This window comes from Passer domesticus, chromosome 5 (genome assembly GCF_036417665.1).
Source record: "Passer domesticus isolate bPasDom1 chromosome 5, bPasDom1.hap1, whole genome shotgun sequence".
Classification (NCBI taxonomy): Eukaryota; Metazoa; Chordata; class Aves; order Passeriformes; family Passeridae; genus Passer; species Passer domesticus.
In genome coordinates this window covers 10,081,578-10,103,569 of record NC_087478.1, presented here as the reverse complement: position 1 = coordinate 10,103,569, position 21,992 = coordinate 10,081,578, and the positions used below count along the sequence as shown (strand labels likewise).

At 40.5% G+C, this 21,992-nt stretch overlaps 1 protein-coding gene and 1 long non-coding RNA gene across 11 annotated transcripts in view; both read right to left on the bottom strand.

Moving 5' to 3' along the window:
• Positions 1-21,808, bottom strand: part of MAGI2 (membrane associated guanylate kinase, WW and PDZ domain containing 2) — a 698,553-nt gene extending 676,745 nt beyond the window's left edge. For 6 of the 10 annotated variants that reach the window (XM_064421912.1, XM_064421913.1, XM_064421904.1 and 3 more), the window contains exon 1: positions 21,241-21,807. In XM_064421912.1, coding sequence (XP_064277982.1) covers positions 21,241-21,541 — 301 coding nt within the window. In that variant the 5' untranslated portion in view covers positions 21,542-21,807. Of the gene's footprint in view, positions 1-21,240 lie in introns of all 10 variants that reach the window. The other 4 variants (XM_064421909.1, XM_064421908.1, XM_064421910.1 and 1 more) reach the window with 2 other exon arrangements.
• Positions 4,035-7,280, bottom strand: LOC135301637 (uncharacterized). The gene is made up of 2 exons (XR_010363412.1): positions 7,003-7,280; positions 4,035-4,613 (listed from the first exon to the last, which is right to left on the bottom strand). It is a non-coding gene; the product is annotated as an uncharacterized LOC135301637 (long non-coding RNA).
• Positions 21,809-21,992: the final 184 nt, after the last annotated feature.

Here is a 21,992-nt window from a genome sequence, read left to right as displayed (position 1 = left end):
GGCAAATTATCAAAACAATTTATAAAAATTTCCAAAATACTTCCAATTTTCAGGTAAATCTCAGATAAGATTGTAAAAACAAAAATTCAGTTTCCAGTGGCCTTTGTTAAATTTGATTAGGTAAAAATGTTAATTGTCATGTACTTTATTCTTTCATTTTTTAATAACATTTCTTCTCCTTCACACAAAGTAAACCTGATACTAATTTTATTTAATATTTAAATACTAATTTTAACTACCCTATGAATCTGTAAAACCTGAAGTCACTTCTTCTTACTGCTAAACATAAGGGTTTATATTAGAAGATGTAAGAAAGCTCTCAAATGAGAAATTTATAATTAAAATACAAAACTGCTCTCAAAGCTTATATAGCTATTTGGAAAAAACTGCTTATTTATCTACATTACAGCTGATGAAGGATTTTTAAATCTCAAATCTGACAAGAGAGTTTGAATTTTGCTCAGAATGTTAAAAAAACCAACCAACCAACCAAAATGTTACACATTACTGCTTTGTTCCTAGACCATGATATCAGCCTTTAGCAAATGTTTAACAAACCTGCAATTAACTGTTTTTTCAGCCAATGTGATGCAGCCATTTAAATTCCAGTTTTTGTTCTTAAGTCAGCTAGGGAGCAGATCCCTTCAGAATACAGGTTTGCCACAATAATTTACCATAGAGTTAAAAAAAAATCTATAATTTATGTATTTGCTAAGAGGTTCAGCTGAGGAAGAGCAATTGGACTTTATCCCATCCATCTCAACTGCTTGGTGGGCAGCAGATTGTACAAAACTACAGATGATGAAAACTTAAAAAATTGGTCCTTGCTTTACATGTGAATGGTATGAATATTTGATATGTTAAGATATTTGTAGTTGCATAGAAGGATGGAATCAAAGGTCACTTGAAGCCACCGTTCAGCTTTTCAAGCTTCATGAAAATGAACAACAAATCCTTCTCCTACAACCTTTCACACAGGACATTATGATAAAGATGAAACCTGAAATATAAAGCACAGATATGCAGTGCCTTAAATTCAGTCTGTTTACATCGTATATTTGTTTATGCAGATGAATTATTTTCTTTTAAAAGAATTGCCCTTTCAAGACTATCTAAATAAACTAACCATAGTTTTTTTTAAGATCATTTTGAGGCAAAATAAAACAAGATGATACCCTCTCTTACTTGACATCTGAGAACAATAAACAGCCCCAGGCCTGACATGTAGGATACCTGACAAGCTACCTAAAAAATCCCAAACAGTTCACAAGTGCATAAAAGAATCGGTACGTTCAGAAAAGAAAAAATGCTGGATTTAAATTTCTTTAATATCAAACAGAGATCAAAGGAATAACTCATACTTTTTTTCTTTTCCAAACTAACTTCATTTGGAATCAAGTTTAATACTTGGTCGCCAAATGTGGCCTTATCTTTTCCTTGACTGATCTTTTTATGCACCTAGTGTTCCCATATTGCAACCAGCCTGCAGGATTTGGGCCATTAGAATCCAGAAAATACAGGTAAAGGCTTCAGTCTAGTTACCTTTAGTATTGACTCTGAGACTGAGGGTTTTCTAACTCTCTTCACTTTCAATGGTGCATCCACAACCAATATGAGAATGACCACAAGTATGATTTTGGATGAAAATGAAGTGCAAAACATTAGGAAATAAATATAATGTAGAATGTAGATTCCTTATATGAAGAAATAAAATAGACAAATCACAGAATTATAACAATGCAGAAGAAGAATAACAAGCTAACACAGAAATATTCTTGGTCAGACATCTTCCAAAATATTCACAAACACTCAGGAGAAAAATCTAGTCAAAGTAGGAAGACAAGATCACTGACTTTATCAGAGAATTGTCTCAAAACTGAGATATGCAGAGAAAATGAACAAAGAAGAACACACCCCTGAATTAAACAAAAATAATTATAATTTATATAATATTTACACAATATCTGATTCAGCTTTCAGAGTTTACTTCTCAAGGATCAGGTTAATATTGAATAATTAGCAATTACATGTCTGTAAGTCATATTAGTATGCCACCCTGACTGCTATCGCAGAAAAATGCATCACAATCATTAATTGAGTTCCCTCAGAACTCTTTCTGAGGAACAGACCTATTATTAGTTTAATAATCTATGTGATTTTGTTATCATTGGGGAATGAAGGTAGAGAGATTGGGAAATTTATTTAAGGTTTCTAGAGAATCAGAGTCCAGATCTCTGAGTGCTTGCCCATTGCCTAATCCACTTAAGCATCTTGAAATCTACACCATTGCACATTTCAAACACTTCACAATACCGAAACCACCGGTAGATTTGCCACTTTAAAATAATGACATTATTGTATCTCAGCACTATATCAAGTCTGTATCAAGTTACAACTGCCCTCAAAAAGAGATGCACTGCTCTGGCATGGATGGCAAGGAGAAGTTGTAGCTGCCTCCAATCTCTTCTCCATCCACCCAGACATCACCTCCAAAGGCCCAGATGGCCCCAGCACTGCCACCCCCCTCCCAGCAGTTGCTGGCCCTGCCAAGCTTGCTCTGATCCCCAGCAGTGACACCCCGATTTCCTTCCCCTGGCCATGGGACTGATAAACTGAGGCAGAGATAGCTGTTCCCAATCCAGAACAGCTGCAAGCTGCATGCTTTTTTTTTGAGGCACCACATCACTTCAAATGGATTAAAGCTGGTTTTAAATTATGGAGTCTACACAGCATTTTCTGAATGCTCTATTTTTTTTACTTTAATTTTCCTTCTGTTTGTTCCTAGTTTTTTTTTTTCCTTAGAGTTTGGAGTTTTTTTGTTTTGGGAGGTTGTTTATATGTTCATTTGGTTTATTTGTTAGTTTTGATTTACTCCTTGAGAGAGCATCTTTATCAATACTTCAGGAGCCACACTCAAGGCCATTAAACATGCCAACCATATCCTGAGTGGCATCAAAAGGAGCATAACCAACAGGTCAAGGGACGTAATTCTGCCTTTTACTCTCCTGAGATCCTATCTGCAGTGCTGTGTCCAGCTCTGGGGCCCCAATAAAAGAAGGACATGGACCCACTGGAATGAGTCTAGAGAAGGGCCACAGTGATGATCAGAGGTTTGGAGCACTCCTCCTTATGAACACAAGCTGAGAGAGGTGGGATTGTTCAGAAAGGAGATGAGAAGGCTCCAGAGACCTTGGAGTATCCTTTAGTACCTAAACAGCTACAAGAGAGCAGGAAAAGGACTACATGCAGTGACAGGACAAGGGGCAATGGTTTCAAAAGAAAAGAGGCTAGGTTTATATCAGATATTAAGAAGAAATTCTTTACAGTGAGGGTAAAGGGAGACTGGAGACACTGGAACAGGTTGCTCAGAACAGTTGTGGATGTCCCATCCCTAATGTTCAAGGCCAGGCTGAATGGGGCTTTCAGCAGCCTGGTCTGGTGAAAGGTGTCCCTGCCCACAGCAGAGGGCTTGGAACAAGATCTTTCTTGGTGTGTTCTCACCCAAACCATTCTGTGATTCTATGACAGCAACAACATACTTCATAGTTGTCGTCCTCAGAGATATCCAAGAAATTACTGGATGTGGCACTTAGCTCTAAGGTTTACTTGACAAGCTGATGATCAGTTAAAGGCTGGACTCAATCTCAGCAGCCTTTTCCAAACTATTTATATGCTTCTTTGTATTGAGTGTTCTAGTGTAAGAGCTGTATGGTAAAACATATTTAAAACACAGGGTAGAAGTGTGAAAAGAGCCAAGAGAGCCAAGATGTTTGGAACACAGTGAAATTATGCACATAACTCCTATCAAATCACAGGGTCAAAGACTGTGATAGAGTGTTTATCTGATTGATGCTGAACGTGCTCCAACACACCAGTAAGAATTCAAACAGACGGGATCAGTAAGTTGCTCTGCATCTGCTTTGATGTAGCACAGAAAAACTGAACCTCTTCCACTGATAAAATGAAAAAAAAAAAGCATGTCCACAAAAACAGTCACGAAAAGAGGATATTTTACACACACAACACACTTAAAATTTGGATGAAAAGAGATTTTTGGTTTTATTGGAAATTCTTGAATCTGTTAGTTTAAATCAAATCCTTGATGCTACTGTAATTTAACCACTTATGCATTAACATGCAGCTCTTCCAAAGGTTCTTGTTATACACATTCATAAAAATCGGAAGGAACACAGAATTTTTTTAGACCGAGTACATTCATTTCCTCTCTTGATCTGAATTACACAATGAAGGACAACAAACAGCTCCAACAATCTGTTACACTGAGACTCTTCCACTTAATGTCTGCATGGGGATTCTGGCTCACAAGGTGCTATGCAGGAGCCTGCCAAGGGCACTGCCTTCTGCCCCATGCACAAAGCCCAACTAAGAGCACAACTCCCTTGGTCTCCCATCATTTCCAACAAGCACAAGAGCCTGGAATTGTCTTCCTGGGGCAAGCAATCTCTCTTCCTTCTCCACTCTTGCAGTCAGAGTCAGGGCAGCAGCTCCAGGACTCTTCCCAGTTCTTGCTGCACATCACAGCCAGGGCTCCAAAGGCAGGACATCTTCAGTTCCCAGTGAAACTTCCCAGCTCTTAATTAGATGCTTTCTTCCTTAAAAAAAAAACAACTGAAGAGCCCTGTGCAAGAATATGTCATCTGAAAAGATGGAAATTCTCAGGCAGCAGCATCAGCATTACAGACTAACAAATCTTTGTAGCCTCTTAGGCAATTGGATGGGATGGAATTACTCAGCAGTGCCTTCCACTTCTACCTTTTTTACCCCTTCCCCCATTTTCTTTGCTGACCAGATTAATCCTTCTATGTATAGCAAACAATTATATAAATAATTTGCAATTATCTCTGAAAAACAATCAGAAATTTCCTGGTTTCAAAAACAATTGTAAGACAGAAACAAATTACAGGCATTGCTTACAGACAGTTTTAGTAACCAAACCTGAACTGTAAACTTTTAAAACACAGTTCCAACATACAGAAATGCAGTATCTGAAAACAGTTTATGGGGAATTCTCCTATAAGAAAAATATTAAATATTCCATGCTGTACTGTGAACTTGATAAAATTGATATGAAATTTCCCTGAGTAGTTGATATTGGCACGTGAAAATAAAGCAAAGCTCAGCAGGACACATGAAATTCATGCATTTCCAATGTAATTCCAAACAGTATAGCATAAATCAGCATGGGCATGTAATTCTTGGATCTTGTTTGACATAAGCAAAGCAGAAATGATGTGTTGCTGCAGGTGTTTTGCAAGCAAACATGACACCCAGCTGATTGTTAACAGACAAATTTTTTTCAAAGGCAAATGAGCTGGAGGAAGATATCAAAGCTGACAAATGAAAAAACCCAGGTGGAAATAGTTATGACGACTCCTGGGCTGGAGCAGGCAGAAGCTATTGTTTGTGCTAGGATGGCACTGGAAACAGGCTGCTCCTAGGGGAAGGAGGAGCTGGCTCCAGCAGGCTTGAGAAGCATTTTGGGCCATGACAGCCACTTCCAGCTGGGCTAGATGCTGGGCTGCTCAGCATGAGCAGCTCCATTTGGCTCAGAGACAGCAAGAACAGAAAGCTACAGAACACCTGCAATTTATGTTCTCTGAGAAAACTGCAGTTTCTAGCCTCTCAAAGACAAATTTTAAAGTTATAAGTCATGTAATACTGTTAATCATAACAAAGATCATCTTGTTGCAACGCCCCACCATGGGCAGGGACACCTTTCACTAGACCAGGTTCCTCTGAGCCCCACCCAACCTGGCCTTGAACACTTCTAGGGATGGAACACCCACAGCTTCTCTGGGCAACCTGTTCCAGCTGCTCACCACCCTCACAGTAAGTAATTTCTTCCTAGTTTCTAATTTAAACCTACCTTCTCTCAGTTTGAAATTTTTACTCCTTGTCCTATTACTACATGCTCTTGTAAAAAATTCCTCTCCAGGGACTTCTTTGCATTTTATACAAAACCCCATGTGTGTAAGATACCTTTAGGTGCTAAAAATGGAGCCTCTCTGCTACAGGTCCCATTTACTATTGAAGATATATTTTACATACAATTCAACAGCTGAATGCACAGCCTTTGCAGTGCACTGGTTAGGGAAATAAAGGAAAAAAGGGGTCAGAAAAAAAATAATTTATCTTTGTAAAATCATTTCTACACCATAATAAAATCTAAATATTTGATTTACAAAATAATTACTGCAAGTTCAACGGAGATTCTCTTTATAAGAAAAAAAAATATGGAAAAAAAATTAAAATATAACAAGGGATCCTTGACTTGCCAATCTGGGTGAAACATCTTGCTAGGGGCTTTTTCCCCTCTCTATTCTGCTGCCCTTCTGAAAAACTCCTGTGGAAATCATACTCTGCAGGTTCATCCACCTTAATTACAGGATCTTTTCAACAGACAGCAGTTATCTGTAGCTACCAGCCAGAGGGGAAAAAAATTTGAAAGGCTGTAGAGTCACAGATGCCTGGCTACTCCTGGATTTGATCAGAAATCACTTCTCAGCAGTGACACATAATACTGTTTTCAGGCAAAACATGAATAAACATGTGCATAAACTTTCGATTCAGAGCAATGCCACACTAGTTCTGTGATCCATCAGATCTCAGAAGATAAATATGATGTGATGGGGTCATCTCTTGCTAGAAAGGCTTCCAAAGAGCAACTGGAAAGCTACAACTAGTTGGTAATTGAGTGGATAGGACACTTTTAAGTGTGCATAACATGTGGCCAGGAAAAGCAGCAGGAAGCACTTACACTTGAGTGAAATAGATAAAACTACTCTGAGGTACACTGGGCAGTAAACAAGGATTCTGCTCTAAAAAACAAACAAAAAAAAATTAAAAATTAAGCATTGACATTTGGTTTCATTTAGTGCTTTTAAAAAATAAAAGGGATGAGAAAGAAGGCAATCTTTCAAACACTAGTGGAAGAATTTATACCCAAGTGCAGTCCCACACCAAGGACATTACCATACAGACCTGCTCCACAGGTCAAACTGCAGCCCATCCAGGTCACCTGCTTGCAAGTGTGTCTTCAGCAATAGCTTTATGGTGCCCCATACAACATCCCCAGAGGGCAAGCTCAGGTTCCCTCTCACCAGATAGCAATGCTCTATCATCTATTTTGGAATGTGGTTGGGCCCAGCACCCTGTGCAGCTTCAGCTATCTCATCCTTCTGAGGACAGTGGGAGACATATACAGAGGCATGAGAAAAGAAAATGAGTATTCATCAGTGTAAAATGACCCAGCAGCCTTTAAACACAGGTGTTTTTACCTTTTGCTGTGAGGACCTGGCATGCGTGAACAGCCTGATCCTGGGCTGAATTCAGGACACCTGCTCCAGGGAAGGTAATGATGCCAGTGCTATTCCATCAAGTACTGCTTAGGCCTTTGCTTTACAGGAGTACAGACTGGCAAGTCTGGCGCCTGAGCCAAAGTCTAGCTCATCTCACCTGTTCCCTGGTGATACTGGCCACACAGAACATTACACATTTTCTGCAGCAAATTGTTGAGCAGTTTCACCATGCACTGTGACCAGTTGCCCTCACTGACCAGCTGGAGACATCAGCTTTTCAGGGTTTCCTCTGTTCTCAGACCTACCAATGACTGCACCTGTAAAAAGCCTGTTGAATTAATAATGCAAACAAGGCAACAGTGTGCTCATGATCAAGTTCAGGACCAAAGTCCTATCAGGCTAACTATATAATAATGGGTGCTGCAGATCAAACAGGACTCTATGGCTGTCAAAAGAACACAAGTCCTTCAACAGAATAAAAACACAGGAATCTGCTGCATAGGCTTGTGCCAGGTGTATTTAAAGGATCTAGAACTACTGTGGTACATAGAAGGGGATTAAAAGAAGGATTGCAGAATCTCAGCTACATGTCATCTTAATGTTATTCAACTCCTTTTTCCTGAAAACAAAGGGTGGATTCAGCAAGACCTAAGCAGCCTTCCTTGTGCAAAGCTAAATCCTACCCTGACCTCTCACTGATCACTGCTTTAACTCCACACTGGCCTCAGGCATGGAAAGAGGAGAACTGAGAGACCTTCCAGACAGTGAAACCCGCTCCACTCCAGCAGAGCATTCCTTTGTAGCAGCCTCTCAAAGGGGAGTGGGAGCGAAGAGTTTCCAGTGAGAAATGAGAAATTGATGCCAAAGAGGAGGTGAAAGTACAAAGAGGCACCAAAAGCTCTTGACAGAGGGACAGAAGCACAAAGGAAACCTTTGGTGTAACCACAACTGACACAGCAACAACAGAGCCCTGCCTGGGATTGTCAGGTGTCCTTGTCACATCAGGATAGGCTCACTTCTCCACAATTCCTCATTTGATGGGATGTCAGGTTGGGCTGAATCTAAGATTCTGCCAATAGCCCCATCCAGTTTGGATCAAAAGGAGGCAACACCAGGACTCTGGAAGGAGCCACCACCCCGGAAAGCCAATCTGAAGTCCCCCACCACTGTGAAAAGTTAGAGGCTCCCACTGGGTTCTTAACTAGTATTTTGTATATTTCACTCAGCAAACTAAATTCTTTGGTAACATTTTTAGGACTTCTATTTTCAAAAAGTTTTTAAACAAAAAGACAAAGGGGGTGTGTGAAGGAATAAACACCCCACAAGAAACCCCGCACAAATTACTTATAATTTGTTACTTGTCAAACAGTGGCATTAACAAGCCAAAGGACTTTTAATAAATATCTTATCCAGTGTGACTGATGTAGCTAGTTGTCCAATTAGCCGTGTAAATGAACATAAATATCTCATTAAAATATATAAATGTATATAACTTTGATTTCCTTACCACTTCCAATATATTTCTGAAACGCATTTCATTTTAGGAGAAAACACTTCATCACACTTTCTCATCTGCAGATACCTCTGTATGTTTGTGCTTCTTTGTTATTAAAAAAGCTTTACATAGGATTTGTCATGTAAAATATAAAAATAAATACCTACAAAAATGTTTTACTCAAACCATCAATAGAAATCCTCATTGAACAGGAGAGAGGATTTTGTGTGGTTTGTGTGCCTTTACTTGGATGCAGTACTGCTTGCACAGACTTCTAAATTACATTGCAGTGTTCTCCACTCTGTTATTGATTGAGCTGAGATTTTTGGCAAGTCATTTCACCGCTGTGCAGTTCTTTCTATTCCTACCTATCCTCTGTGTCTAATTTGCCTTTATAAACCCTTTGGGGCAGCAAGTGTTTTTCCCTGCCAGCCTGTAGTACCTGTCACCATGGGATCTAGTTTCAGTTGGCTTGATAGGCTAATAACAATATTTATGTTGTAAGAGATTAAATTTTTAAAGAATAAAAGGAAAAAACTAAGCAATTATATTAGAGAAATACAGTACCAGTTGTATGGGCAAACCATACACATTTAGAAAGATCCTTTCTTCCTTAAAACCTAGGCAGGCTTTAATAATGAAATGAATTTCATTTTAAAAAAATGAAAAATGAACAAAACCATAAAAAAACAGTACAAATGACAAAAATCATTGTGATTGTGAAACTCAGTAATTTCCAAGGGGTTTCTAAGAACTCCATCTCATACTCTCGGTCAGGAGACCAAAGAGAGAAGAAGTTTTACACAGCCCCAGCTTCCCTCCTCACACTGAAATTCACTGAGGTAGCTGAGGACATCAAGAGTAACTCCCTGTCTGGGAACTCTGAATAAGTTTTTTTGTAAATGACTTTTAGAATCTGGAAGCTACTCAGATAATCTAATAACAAGGCCAATATTAGCATCTAAAGGGATACAAGTGAAGACTTTTGGTTTAATGTCCCAGCTGCAAACCTCTTTTTCAGCAGCAGCATCCTCACTAGCTAGCCAGCAGTGCACAGACAGAGAGGGAGGAATTCTGCAGCTCATGCAACCTGTTCCTACAGCAACTGGTGAGAAAGTTGTTTACTACTTACCAGAAATCTTCTTAATATTGATCCAAAACAATACTAATTGGATTTACTACTTTTCTAGAACTGGTACTGCTCTAGTCACATGCAGGAGGATCTTTCTCACATATGCAAAAAAAAAAAAAAAGCCAAAACCAAACCTTCAGCTTTTTGACTTTTACACTCAGAAACATTAATTTCACTACCCTTGAAGCACAGGCACAGACATGAGTCCCTATCAAGGCAAAGCAGCTGTTACACTTCTGCAAGTCAGATGAACTGTACACAAACCCATACAATATTTCACACATATGTAAAAGTGGCATATATAAGTTTTGTGGGTGCATCTGTTCTGAAGACTATTTCAGTACATAAGTATTACAGGCTTAACATAAAAACTCAATATAAATATGAATCCAGAAGACCTTTTAATTGATATTTAAATTACCAACTTTCAATTTGAATTAAGCAAACACAACATCTTGATTTTACTTTATTTTCTTAACAAAACCTCCAGTACTGTAATGGATTCTTTTTCTGAAATCTTTAATGCTGTTTTTACTGGAAAATGACCAAATAGAGTGAGCGTAGAAAAAGCTCTTTTTACTGGCTTGTCTGAAATTCCAGTAATTCTTCTAGAAGTTTACAGGGCAGAAATGTTCTTCCACATCTGTAATCAAGTAGATAAAATGAAAAACCAAATTCTTCAGGAAAAATATTCTCTGTACACAGTATAACAAAGATTTTTTAATAGGTTGCATTAGCAGTAGCTATAATAGAAAACCATGAGACAACAGACCAGCACTACTAATAATAGAAGCTCCACATTAGTAATAACCACTATATTCTCTTAAATCCAAAAATATTCCTCAGCTTTTATCCACTTTAAAGCTTCTATCACCAAGACTGAATTATGATCAATTAGAGATACAGATCCTATGTTAAAATGATACAGAGTATTTCCAGCAACTAATTCCAAGAAATTTATTATGTTAGACTCTGAATTTAATGTGAATACTTCCTTACATTGCCATAGAAACGAGAGACTCTCAACTTGAAATTGCCATGCTAGTTGCTACAACAAAAAGGCAGTTTCTCTCACCACGAGTTCGGATTTCATGCGTGAGACAACAGCCAGATATAACAAACCCACGTGGAAAGAGAAATCAGAAATACCAGTAAAAATAATGACTATATGATTACTATATATATATGTACATGTATATATATAAACTGAAGAGGAGTCAGAGCAAAACACTTAATACCACCAAGTGCAGAATAGGCATCCCAGAGGGCCTGAGCTTCAAGGAGGGTTTTCCAAATGAGTAGTGCAGTGGCTGAACAGGGAATTTGGGGGGTTATTTAAATTACACTTTACCTAAGCAAAGCACTCAATAGTTTAATCTGAAGAAGTGTTCAGTTCCTCCATCAGTCTGATACAAGAGTTCAGCAGCTGCTCCCTTTCCCACTTCACAAGGATTTCAACTCCATGATAGGAGCACCTGCATGATCTTTTAGCTTTTTAAGCTAGCAACAGGACCCTGCAACACTTGGAAATACAAACTGCTGTTCCTATAAAAAAACCAAGACCAGAGAATTAAAATATAATGGGATTAATACTTGTTTATACTAACATACCATTTTGGAAGCATGTGAGAGGCTTATGTGACATTTATTAATGCAGATTTAGTACAAAGGACTTAGTAAGGCAATAACAGAAATGAACACAGCCATTCCATTTCATACTAGTTAAAGAATCAGCTGTGAGAATGTAACATGATAGAAACTATTCAGCATAACTCATTTGGGGTACAAATAGGACTGTTCATCACTTTTCAGTCTAAGTTTAAGTAGAAAAAGGAATGGTGTGTGTAATAAGAACTTACATGTGAAATGGATGTCCTGGAATGAGACTGATGCCCCATTTTTTTTTTCCCTTCAGCTCCTGTAGGACAGGTTAGGTGTTGTTTTATGAAATGGCAATATTTTATGAGAATTATGCAGATTAATTCATGACTGTCATGATGGAAACAAAGATGGAAGACTTTTTTTCTTTAATTACAAAAAGAACTTTAAAATGTGCAATTTAAAAAATCATTTCGCACATTTCATTTTGAGAAATGCAAGGACAACGTGAGATACAAAGGTATCAATAAATAGATAAGTAATAAAATACAATTTGTACCTGTTTGTAGGAAGGATTTCCACTCTGGAATACTGTCACATTAATACAGCTACACAATGTACTTGCTAGTATAGTGTAGAAAATTTTGCTCATTATACTCTACCACTGTTTCCATTGTACTGCTACATACAGTGACTCTAAGAGCACTACTCATAATGATGAAGTCTGTTTCTAGGGCTTTTTTCCCTTTTTTACCTGCATAATGAGGACACAATATTTCTTCAGCATTTTTAAAAACAAACACACTGTGACTCTGCAGAGAGTGAGTGAGTGACCTCAATTCTGTCCTCAGTGTCTGACCTAACAGACTGTCAACGGAAAGGCCTGGCCCCCAGTGTAGTAATCTGGGAACACCATGGACAATTTAATAATTCTGGATAAGTCAATGAAATGGCTGCCATCACTGGCTGTAGGGACTGGCATATGTTGTCACCTATCTCCCAGACCAGGCACAATGGGAGATTGTTACACCAGGCTTTCTCCCATTAGAACAGGCATGATCTGGAGTGCCAGAATTCTGCGTCAGAACAAGTTTCTGCATGCTTTCTGAAGTGAACTCAAGCACAGAGGGTAAAAATATCTTTCTGGCAGAATAAAGTAGTTAGTGCTAATACCAGACCTGAAAGATGTGCTACCTGAAAGGTTCAAGATGAATTCCAGGGACACAGCCACGTGCTTCACTAGCACAAAAGGCTTGGAGCAGGCAAGAAAGGAGAATGTTGGTGGCAGATAGGGCTCCGTGGTTTGAAATGTATGGGGGGCCTCCCTGAAGTACACTGATCTGAACCAAGGATGACTCAAGAAAATAACAAAAATATTATCTAGAAATGTATATAGAAAAGCATTATTTCATCTATGGATGTGGCAGCAGACAGCCAGTTTGTCTTGTCTGAAAACCATAAAACACAAGCACATTGAGTATTTTAATTCCATTTTCACGTGGTGTTGAATACCTGGACTGTTGCCCTTGCTTCCCAAGGTCAGAGGCCTGAAAAGAAAGGCACAGTAATGATTTAGTGTTTATGGTCCTGCACTGCCACTACGTAGTGTTTATGGCCATGACACCACGACTGTGTGGCATCAAAGAAGGATGCAGAAATAGAGCCAGGGATGCTGAGGTGCTGCCTTTCCATGCAGTTCTTTTCATAATGAAACACTATCTGGTAAATCTCTTTTTTTTTTTAGGAACATCACTCACGTAGGAAAGTCATCCTACATAAATATGTATTTCTCCCCTGCCTCTCAGGCAGCAGCATTGCTTCACCCTACTTTCATGAGAACTTGGGACAGAAACACAGACGTGTTAACAATAACTCATGCTTTCATCTGAAGAAGCAGGAATGCTAATTTTTCCTTTGGAATGAGTTAATTGTGCATGTTTTAGAGGGACAGCTTTACACCAGCATTCTTCTGGAGAAACCAGCTGGTCATAGCTTTGACTGGTGCACCATTTGCTGCCTATAAAACTGATTGGATGGTAGGCCTAGAGAGTGGGGGGAATGAAGCTACCTCCTGCTGGTGGGCAGGCACCAGTGGGGTTCCTCAGGGCTCACCATTTGGGCCAGGCCTGCTCAGTACCTTCATCAACAATCTTGTGTTTTCAATTCTGGGCCACTCATTACAAGAGAGACATTGAGGTGCTGGAGCATGTCCAGAGAAGGGCAACAGAGGGAAGGGTCTGGAGCACTGGTCTGATGACGAGTGGCTGAGTGAGCAGGGGTGTTTTGCCTGGAGAAAAAGAGGGGAGACCTTATCACTCTCTACATCTGCCCAAAAGGAGATGTAGCTGGGTGGGGGTCAGCCTCTTCTCCCAAGTAACAAATAATAGGACAAGGCCATTGAGAAATGGCCTCAAGTTGCACAAGGGAGGTTTAGATTGGATATTAGGAAAATTTTCTTCTCTGAAAACATCGTCAAACATCAGAAAAAGCTTCCCAGGGAAGCGGTTGCCCACCCAACCCTGGAGATGTGGCACTTGGGGTTACAGTTTAATGATGGACTTGGCAGTGCTGGGTTAACACTTGGAGTCAATGATCTTAAAGGTCTTTTCCAAACTAAATGATTCTATGATTTCATCATGTTTTGAGAAACTAAGACAGACTTAGGAAACACATGTTCCCTGTGCTGATTTCTCCTGTGCTGGAGGCACAGTGTCGTACACTCTCTTGAATATAACAGAACACATAAATTCTAAAACCAAGTAATGTACTTTAATAATCTCTAAATTTTTTTCCTAGAACTTTCACACAATTTTACTTTCTCCATTTTGTTCCTTGTCTCACTTTCCTTCATCTCAAATTCATGCACTGTGGAAATAATCAAAGGCACCCAGGAGAAACGTCTGAAGCTGATAAGCAGAGCAAAACAGCATTATTCATATATTACTAATCATAATAGGTGTATGAATGAGAAGACACCTGGTAGTGCTGTGTTGACAGCAAGCTACCTTTTGATTAAGCTTTCTGGATTCTAGCCATTTGAAGGTACTGACTAGGAGTTCAAGAATAATGTAAAGAGGATAAAAACATGGCAGATACACACAAACAAGAGCTTTCTTTCAGCTCAACTTCTAGTGAAGTCTCCAAATTGTGGATGGCAGGTTTGAATAAATGAGAGATTTTAGGTTAACATTAAAATAACATTCAAACCAAAAGTACTGGTTTTGAGATTATCATTTACCAATGAGGATTTTTGTCCAGTTTAGGAATGCTAAATAATTTTTGTTAAAGCTCTTAAGTATCTTTCTTTTCTCTTGCTTCTGCCCACCATTCCACTTTTCATTGGGTAGTTTCAGCCTACAGTTAGAAATCTAAACAAATGGCCAGAAAGCTGTGTCACCTTCTTACTGGATGGATTTTTATGAGGTTGAAAAGCAGATTTGTAACAAATTGGGTGTGCTGAAGAGATGCTGTTGGGATCACAGCCCCTGTGGTTTTAGAGAATTCAGTTAAGGCCAGCATTGCAATGGCATTCAGCAACAAAGCCCAATGACAGGCACTTTGCCACTAAAAATCAATACCTTCCAACTCTGGTCTCTAGACTGCACCTACATGGATAGGCATCTAGTCAGTCTTATTCTAAAGTTGATGATTATTTTATTTCCTAGTGCAGAATCCTGTGACATTCTGTACATTGCTTGGCCACCTGAGTGCATGGGTTTGCTGTAACTGTCATATATATTTGCACCAATACATGAATGAAAAATATTCTAGAGTAGTACTGTAGCAATACTTACATAGCAATACTGTACAAATACTTACACTATCTCAGCCTAAAGATGAAAATTTCTACCAGTCTCAAAGACCCAAAGAGTGTACAAATTTTTATGTATATTGTTACATTTATAAACACCTAGATACATAAGCAAAAAAAAAATAGTTCAAGAATGTTAACACAGTAAAAATATCACTATGTTCTTTGAACTTTGCCTTGATGCTCCCCAGTAAAAAAAAAAAACCTTTACTTTTTTATTTGTTTATAGCACCATAAGGAAGAGAAGAACAAGAAACATCTGCTTCTATAATTACTGCAGCACTTTCCATCACTCTTTCTAAATCATAGTTGTGACCACCTCCTTCCATAAGTCCCTTTTGAAGGAGTACTTTTTCCATGTATACACCACTTCTTGTATACAAAATATGTAGATGAATAATTTACAGAATCTTTCATGTGATGAAAGGAGCTCCTCATCTATAAAGAGCAAGGAGAAGATCAAGAACACTGAAAGCAAAAGCTCAGAATCCATATCTTTCATGAAATGCTGAATTAATGCAGGTGAGGATATAGGATGCATAAAGGAAGTCAGACACAATTCTACCCCCTCACACCAGTACTTTCCTTTGATGTCAACAGTATCAACAGATGTACAAGTCTTACTGTAAAATTAACTTTACCTTATGTGACTAAACAGAACTAAGCAGAGCACTCTCAATTATTTAATTTCTTCAAGGAAATGATGCACTAACAAAGTCATGGCCCCATCCTTTAATGGCACATTTGTAATTCTCAGGGAAGGAAAAAGACTGATGATTATAATTCTACTGCCAGTGAACACAGAGTCCCTGACATGAAACATCACAAGCTCTCTGGAGGAGCTGAAGAATAAATCACAAGCTACATGAGTCAGAAGTCAGTTTCAATGGTCTTTAAATTAAGATGGACAAGCATAAGAATAACATAAAGTAATGGTAAAAAATAACTCTGAATTTAATTTCAGGACCTAATAAAATCCTAAGGAGCACAAATTATGGAAAAGGAGTAAGTTTATTTTTAAATATTGTCTATGCAAAAGTCATAGAAAAAAGTAAACCACATAGGTTTTCAGGGTTCTTTGGGTCTGGTTTTTTGAAAGACCGCTGTGATTTTTTTATTCTGGAAAATCATGCAAATCAAAATACTGTTCTTGTGAAGATAACTATATCCAACATTCCCATCTTGGAGTATAGTATATAGTACATAGCATATATCCAGGAATAAAAGATCATCAAAAGACTATATATATGCACAGAGTGTTTTAATGAATGTGGAAGATAATTATTTATGACCTTAAATAACCAGAAAAAATTTTTAAAAACATAACTATACATAGGAATACATGTATTAAAAAAGTCTGCAGTAAAATACTAATATTTTTACTAGCTAACATGTTTACACATGCAGCCAAAACTTTGGAAGATCACGACATTCTTGCATTTTGCTGTCAAAAGGCCTGCCACAGACTTTTTTAAAAAAATTAAAAGTTAAGCCAGGTTTTAATTGCAAAGTTTATGAATGAACCCTTTAAGAAAAAAAACACTACAAGACTACTAAACCCCTTAGCCACTAATCAGTGGGTGTTGGGACAGTACCATCCTGTGTCCTTTTAGTCTTTGCTTGGCAGCCACAGTCACAGCCACCAGGAATAGGATGTAGAGGATGCAGTCTGCCCAAACTTGGCTGCTCTTGTGTCCATCCTAATGAGGGTCCAAACCTTTTCCTGACTGGGAAAGCACTTGCAAATATGCCCAAGTACATCTATGGTCAGCAAAACATTCTAGCATATGCTTACTATTAAGCAAATGATTGAATTGAAAAAATTAAACTTTAGTTCTTCCTTACATTATGTGTACTAAATGCCTTTTTTGCATAAGGAGCTAAAGGGGTTGACACTTGAAGTCTGACTACTTAGAGTCAGATAAAAGCCATTAGAAAGTATCCATAGAAAGTGTCTGTTTTATTCATATTTCAAATAGCCATACCACTAAATACTTCTAAAAATAAATTAAATTGCTCAGTTGGTCAGATCACCTGGTTACTTAATACAGCCAAACCACTTTCCATGAGAAAGAGATGCATCAGGCAGGACCTCCAGGACAAAATCTGCTGCAATGCTCCTGAGTTCTGAAATCCATGTTTTCGGACTCTTCACTGGGATTCTGCTGAGGGCACCTGTGGAAGTTTATAACTCTATGTGCAGAATAAAGATCCTGGTTTATGCAGTACAGCCAAGCGGGCTGTTCGTGCAGCCCTTCAAGGAGTGAGTGTGCACAGCACAGACCTGTGTCAGCCACTGCTGGGAATCACCATGGATCTGAGACAGCAGTGAACAGACAGTGGAACTGGAGGCAACACTGCTCCCTGTATGACTCTTCCCCATGTGATTACTTATCCAAATTAAGATGCCTTCCCTTAACACACTGCTACTTTTACAACTACGCATCTGTACATGTGTGGGAAGAAGACAGCACTTAATCCAAACTGTTCTGCATGTGAAAACAAACACATCTGAAATTCAGAAGTATTTCTTTAAGAAACAGTAAAAGGCTCTTATCCTCACCCAAAGGAGCAGAAAGTCAAACTGCACATTTGCAGTACGCCCAACTAATATAACTGCTGTATACAATTCTCTCATTGGAAGGATATATATTCAAAAAAGCATGGGGTTTTGCAGAGGAAACCCATTCTTTATCTGATGTCAAGGACAGCTTTGCCTTAGAATTCATCTGGGCCAAGATTTCATCCCATGTGTTTCCAGAGATTCTCTGTGATTCTGCCAACAGTAGCACAACAAGTGGCTCGCAAGATAAAAAAAAAAAACTAACAAAAGAAACCCCAAGAGGAAATAGTCTCCATGGAATATTTCTTTGTGAACTCTTACAATTAGACTAAATAATAACAATAACAATGATTCTTATGGTCTTTTCTCTTCATGCAAACCCAGGCACAATGTCCTGCATTAAAACCCTATTTATTTATCAAGTGTCATACCTAGAAGAATTCATGTGGATTTATATCACGGAACTGCAAATCAGTTTCTCATGAAGTTTACTCCTCCTCATAATATGCAGCAACTCCTACATTATATGTTTGGAGTTTTTATAACTCAAGATGTTTAGCTAACACAAAATAGAAATATTCCATCCAACTTTTCAAAAATAGTATTTCATCTAGTAATGTAAAAAATTATGAAGTATTTAATTATTTCAGAGAGGGGAGTGTTTAATCAAACATAAGAAAAAATCATGAAAGCACATCTTCTATGCTTTAAAATAGCTAATTCTTGAATTAGCCATTCCCTGATTTAATCTACAAGTAAATTTTCACTGCTGAATTGTCAAAACTTTCAAACAAGAGAAATACTCACAGTCTCTTAAAGATCACATTATAAATAGCCGTGTCCTACCTCCACATTTCTCTCTCTGACTTCATTCCTAGGCAGCACTGAAGAAGCAGCTACAGTCACATGGTGCATTCAAGGTCATGCTATTCTAATTGACAGAAACAGCATTGATAAATTATGCGGAAACAATGATAATGGAGTCATTAACCTTGTTCCAGCACCCTAAAGGTGCTTTGCAATTAAAAGGAGTAAAAAAGTTACAAAAAGATATAAAGATTTTATTGCTCAGCCTTTTCTCTCCTACACACTGCTGCAGAGCACTGTCAGGGAATTGTAATATTGCTGTAACGTGGCTGCCTGTGCTTTGGCATGAGGGCGCAGGGATTCACTGGCTTACACTCAAAGGAGGAGTCAGGTAGTAAAGTGCACAAACCACTGACTTTCTTTTTTTTTTCAAATAGGAAGTTGGATCCAGAAGGCCTCTCTCTTTGGCGTAAAGGATGCTGGAGCACATGAAAGATCATTCCAGCCAGGAAGTCTTTCTCAGTCCAAGAATCTATGCTGAGCTGTCATTTCCAAACACACAGAGAACTTGCATTAAAACTGTGGTGAGTTAACATACTGAACTGAAACTTCTCAGATATATAGAGATACGGGTACAGATACACAGAATTAGGTAGAATTCAGAATTTATCCCTTATGTCTCATGCAGAAGATTGCAGTAATTCCCAGACTAAAAGCCTGACTAGTGTCCCTAATTCATGTATGACAGGTAATTTATTAAGGGTGCACACATTAATGAATCACCAGTGGTTGCTTTGACTTGAAGAGAAATGTTATAAAAACAGTGAAGAGATAGGACATATGTTTCACATAGCAACTCAAAGTAACCTTATATTTGCCTTACTGTAAAGAATCTATAGGATTTCTGAAAAAAAAATTAAAATTGGTTTACAGACAATCTACCTTTATCTTCTTGACACTTCAAATGCTGTTTCTTTTTGAATCCCATCACAGTAAGACCACCCACACTAAAATTATTAATAAAAAGAGGACTTTACAGAGCAGCTTTCCTGGAGTTCAGGTGCCCCGAGATGACACTACACTGGCAAGACAGAATCCATTATACTCATTTTTAATCTTCACTTATCACATGAACTATTGTGTCTCCCTGTATAGCCCGGCTGTCAAGATATGATCTACAGCATATTGTACAACTTACTTAAAAGGACAAATAAAAAAGTCCCAGATCATATCTGTATACAGAGGCTTGACCTCATGGAGATAACTGAATATACAATAAAGTACATTCTGAAGGCCTGAGTGGAAATCAGATTCTTTCTACTGGTTCTGTCATGTCTGGATAAACTAATAATTAGCATATTCTTCAAGCATTCAGAAGTATCGCAAAATATACTTTTAAACAATAAACTGTCAGTTACAAAGAGGAAGTAAAATTGCCAAATTATACCCAGTGCCAGAGAGATTCTCCTCTGTGTCCTCTGAGCACAGGCTGATGGCTAGAGTTGCAGAGCACAAGCGCCTCTGATGTACGGTATCTAAAAACTTCCCACCGCAGAAATTCCCAAGTTTTCAATGGCTGGGCTCACTGCCCGGCTGGAATGCGTACTTCAGCGATACGCCTACAGCCCTGCACCACCCATGGCCATGGAGCACCTACAGACTCGGTTCCCAGAGCAGCTCCCGAGCTCCAGAAAGGCTGCTGGGGCAGCAGAAACCTCCTCGCGAGCGTTCAGCTGCAGAGAACTCAACTCAGCATAGTTTAAAGAGGACAGAAACAAACATGTAAACAGCATCTGTGGCGTCTCTTCTCTACTGACTTTCCTGGAAATGCATTAACCTATTACAGTACTTCAAAATAAATAAGCGAACCAGAGGCGAGGCAAGAGTATACCGTTCTCTCCCAAAAGTTTCTTTCTGCCTGTCCTCTCACTTGCTCTGAGCTCCCCGTTCCTTGGGATTAGCGATCGTTTTCACCGGGGATCAAATGAATGACTTTTCCGCTAATGACACTTAGGAGATGCTAAAGCCACCCTGGGCGCCACCGGGGACCCGGCGAGCGCCGGCAGCCCCTGACCCCACGCCAAGGCGCCCGGAGAGAGGCGAAGCCAAGGGCAAGCCCCGCTCCGCAGCCGGCCCCGGCCGCCGCTCCGGCCCCCGGCAGCGGCAGCGGCAACCGGAGGGGCGGCGGGCACCGGGGCCGGTGGGTCGGAGCGGGTCGGGTCGGGTCGGGGGGCACCCGTCCCCGTGAGACCGGGGCTGCAGGGGGTGCCGCCGCCGCCCCCCGCCCGGCCCCCCCGGCATGGCGAAGCTCTGTCACTGACGCACATTTAATTCGCCCGGCTGCGGGTACCGCGCAGCGCCGCTCGCATCCTCCCCCCGCCGCCGGGGAGGGGGCGGCTCCGCCGGGGAGGGGGAAAGTCAAACTGCAGCAACAAAGTTGCTCCCCCTCCGCTCCCCCAGAGCTGCCCCGGCCCCCAGGGGGTGGGCAGAGAGGGGGGCCCACGCCTGCCTTACCTTGCTTGACGCACTTGAGGCGGATGGGGTCCTTGCAGTGCTTGATCACGGCCAGCACATCCCTGATGGTGAGCCCGGCCACGGGGGTCTCGTTCACCTCCAGCAGCAGCTCCTCCGGCACCAACTTGCTGCCGCCCTCATAGGCCACCTTGCCGGGCTTCACTTCCCCCAGGTAGGGGAACTGCCCATTCTCGGCGCCCCCCTTCAGCTCGAAGCCCAGCTGTCCCTCCGGGTTCCTCACGATCACGATCTCGTGGACTCTGCTCGTCCAGTGGCTTTTTTTCTTCAAGCCCTTGGACATTGCCGTGGGGATGCTCTGCCCGACTCCCTCCCTGCAGTCTTGTGCTTCTTCCCTCCTCCCTCTCTGCCCCCACTCCCCGGGGCAGCCGCGCTCCTCCGGGCAGGCTCGGGGCGGGCGGCAGTGCCGGCCGGCGGCCCCGCGGGCTGCGAGCTGCGTCGGGGAGCGCCTCAGTGCCCGCTGCTCCCGGCTTTAGCTGATATCCATGGCAGCCGCGGCGGCCGGACCCTGCCTGCGCGTGGATGCACTAGTTGTAGAGAAACTGGCAGGAGGGAGGAGGGAGGAGGGAGGGAGGCAGCGGGAGGGAGGGGACGGCCGCGGCGCGGGGAGGAGGAGGAGGGGTGTCGGTGTCGGTGCCGGAGCGAGGCGGGCGCTGTTTCGCCGCTCCCGCCTCGCCTGACCCGGTAGTGAAGGCCGAGAGAGAGGCTGCCTGGCACGGCCGGCAGAAGGCGGA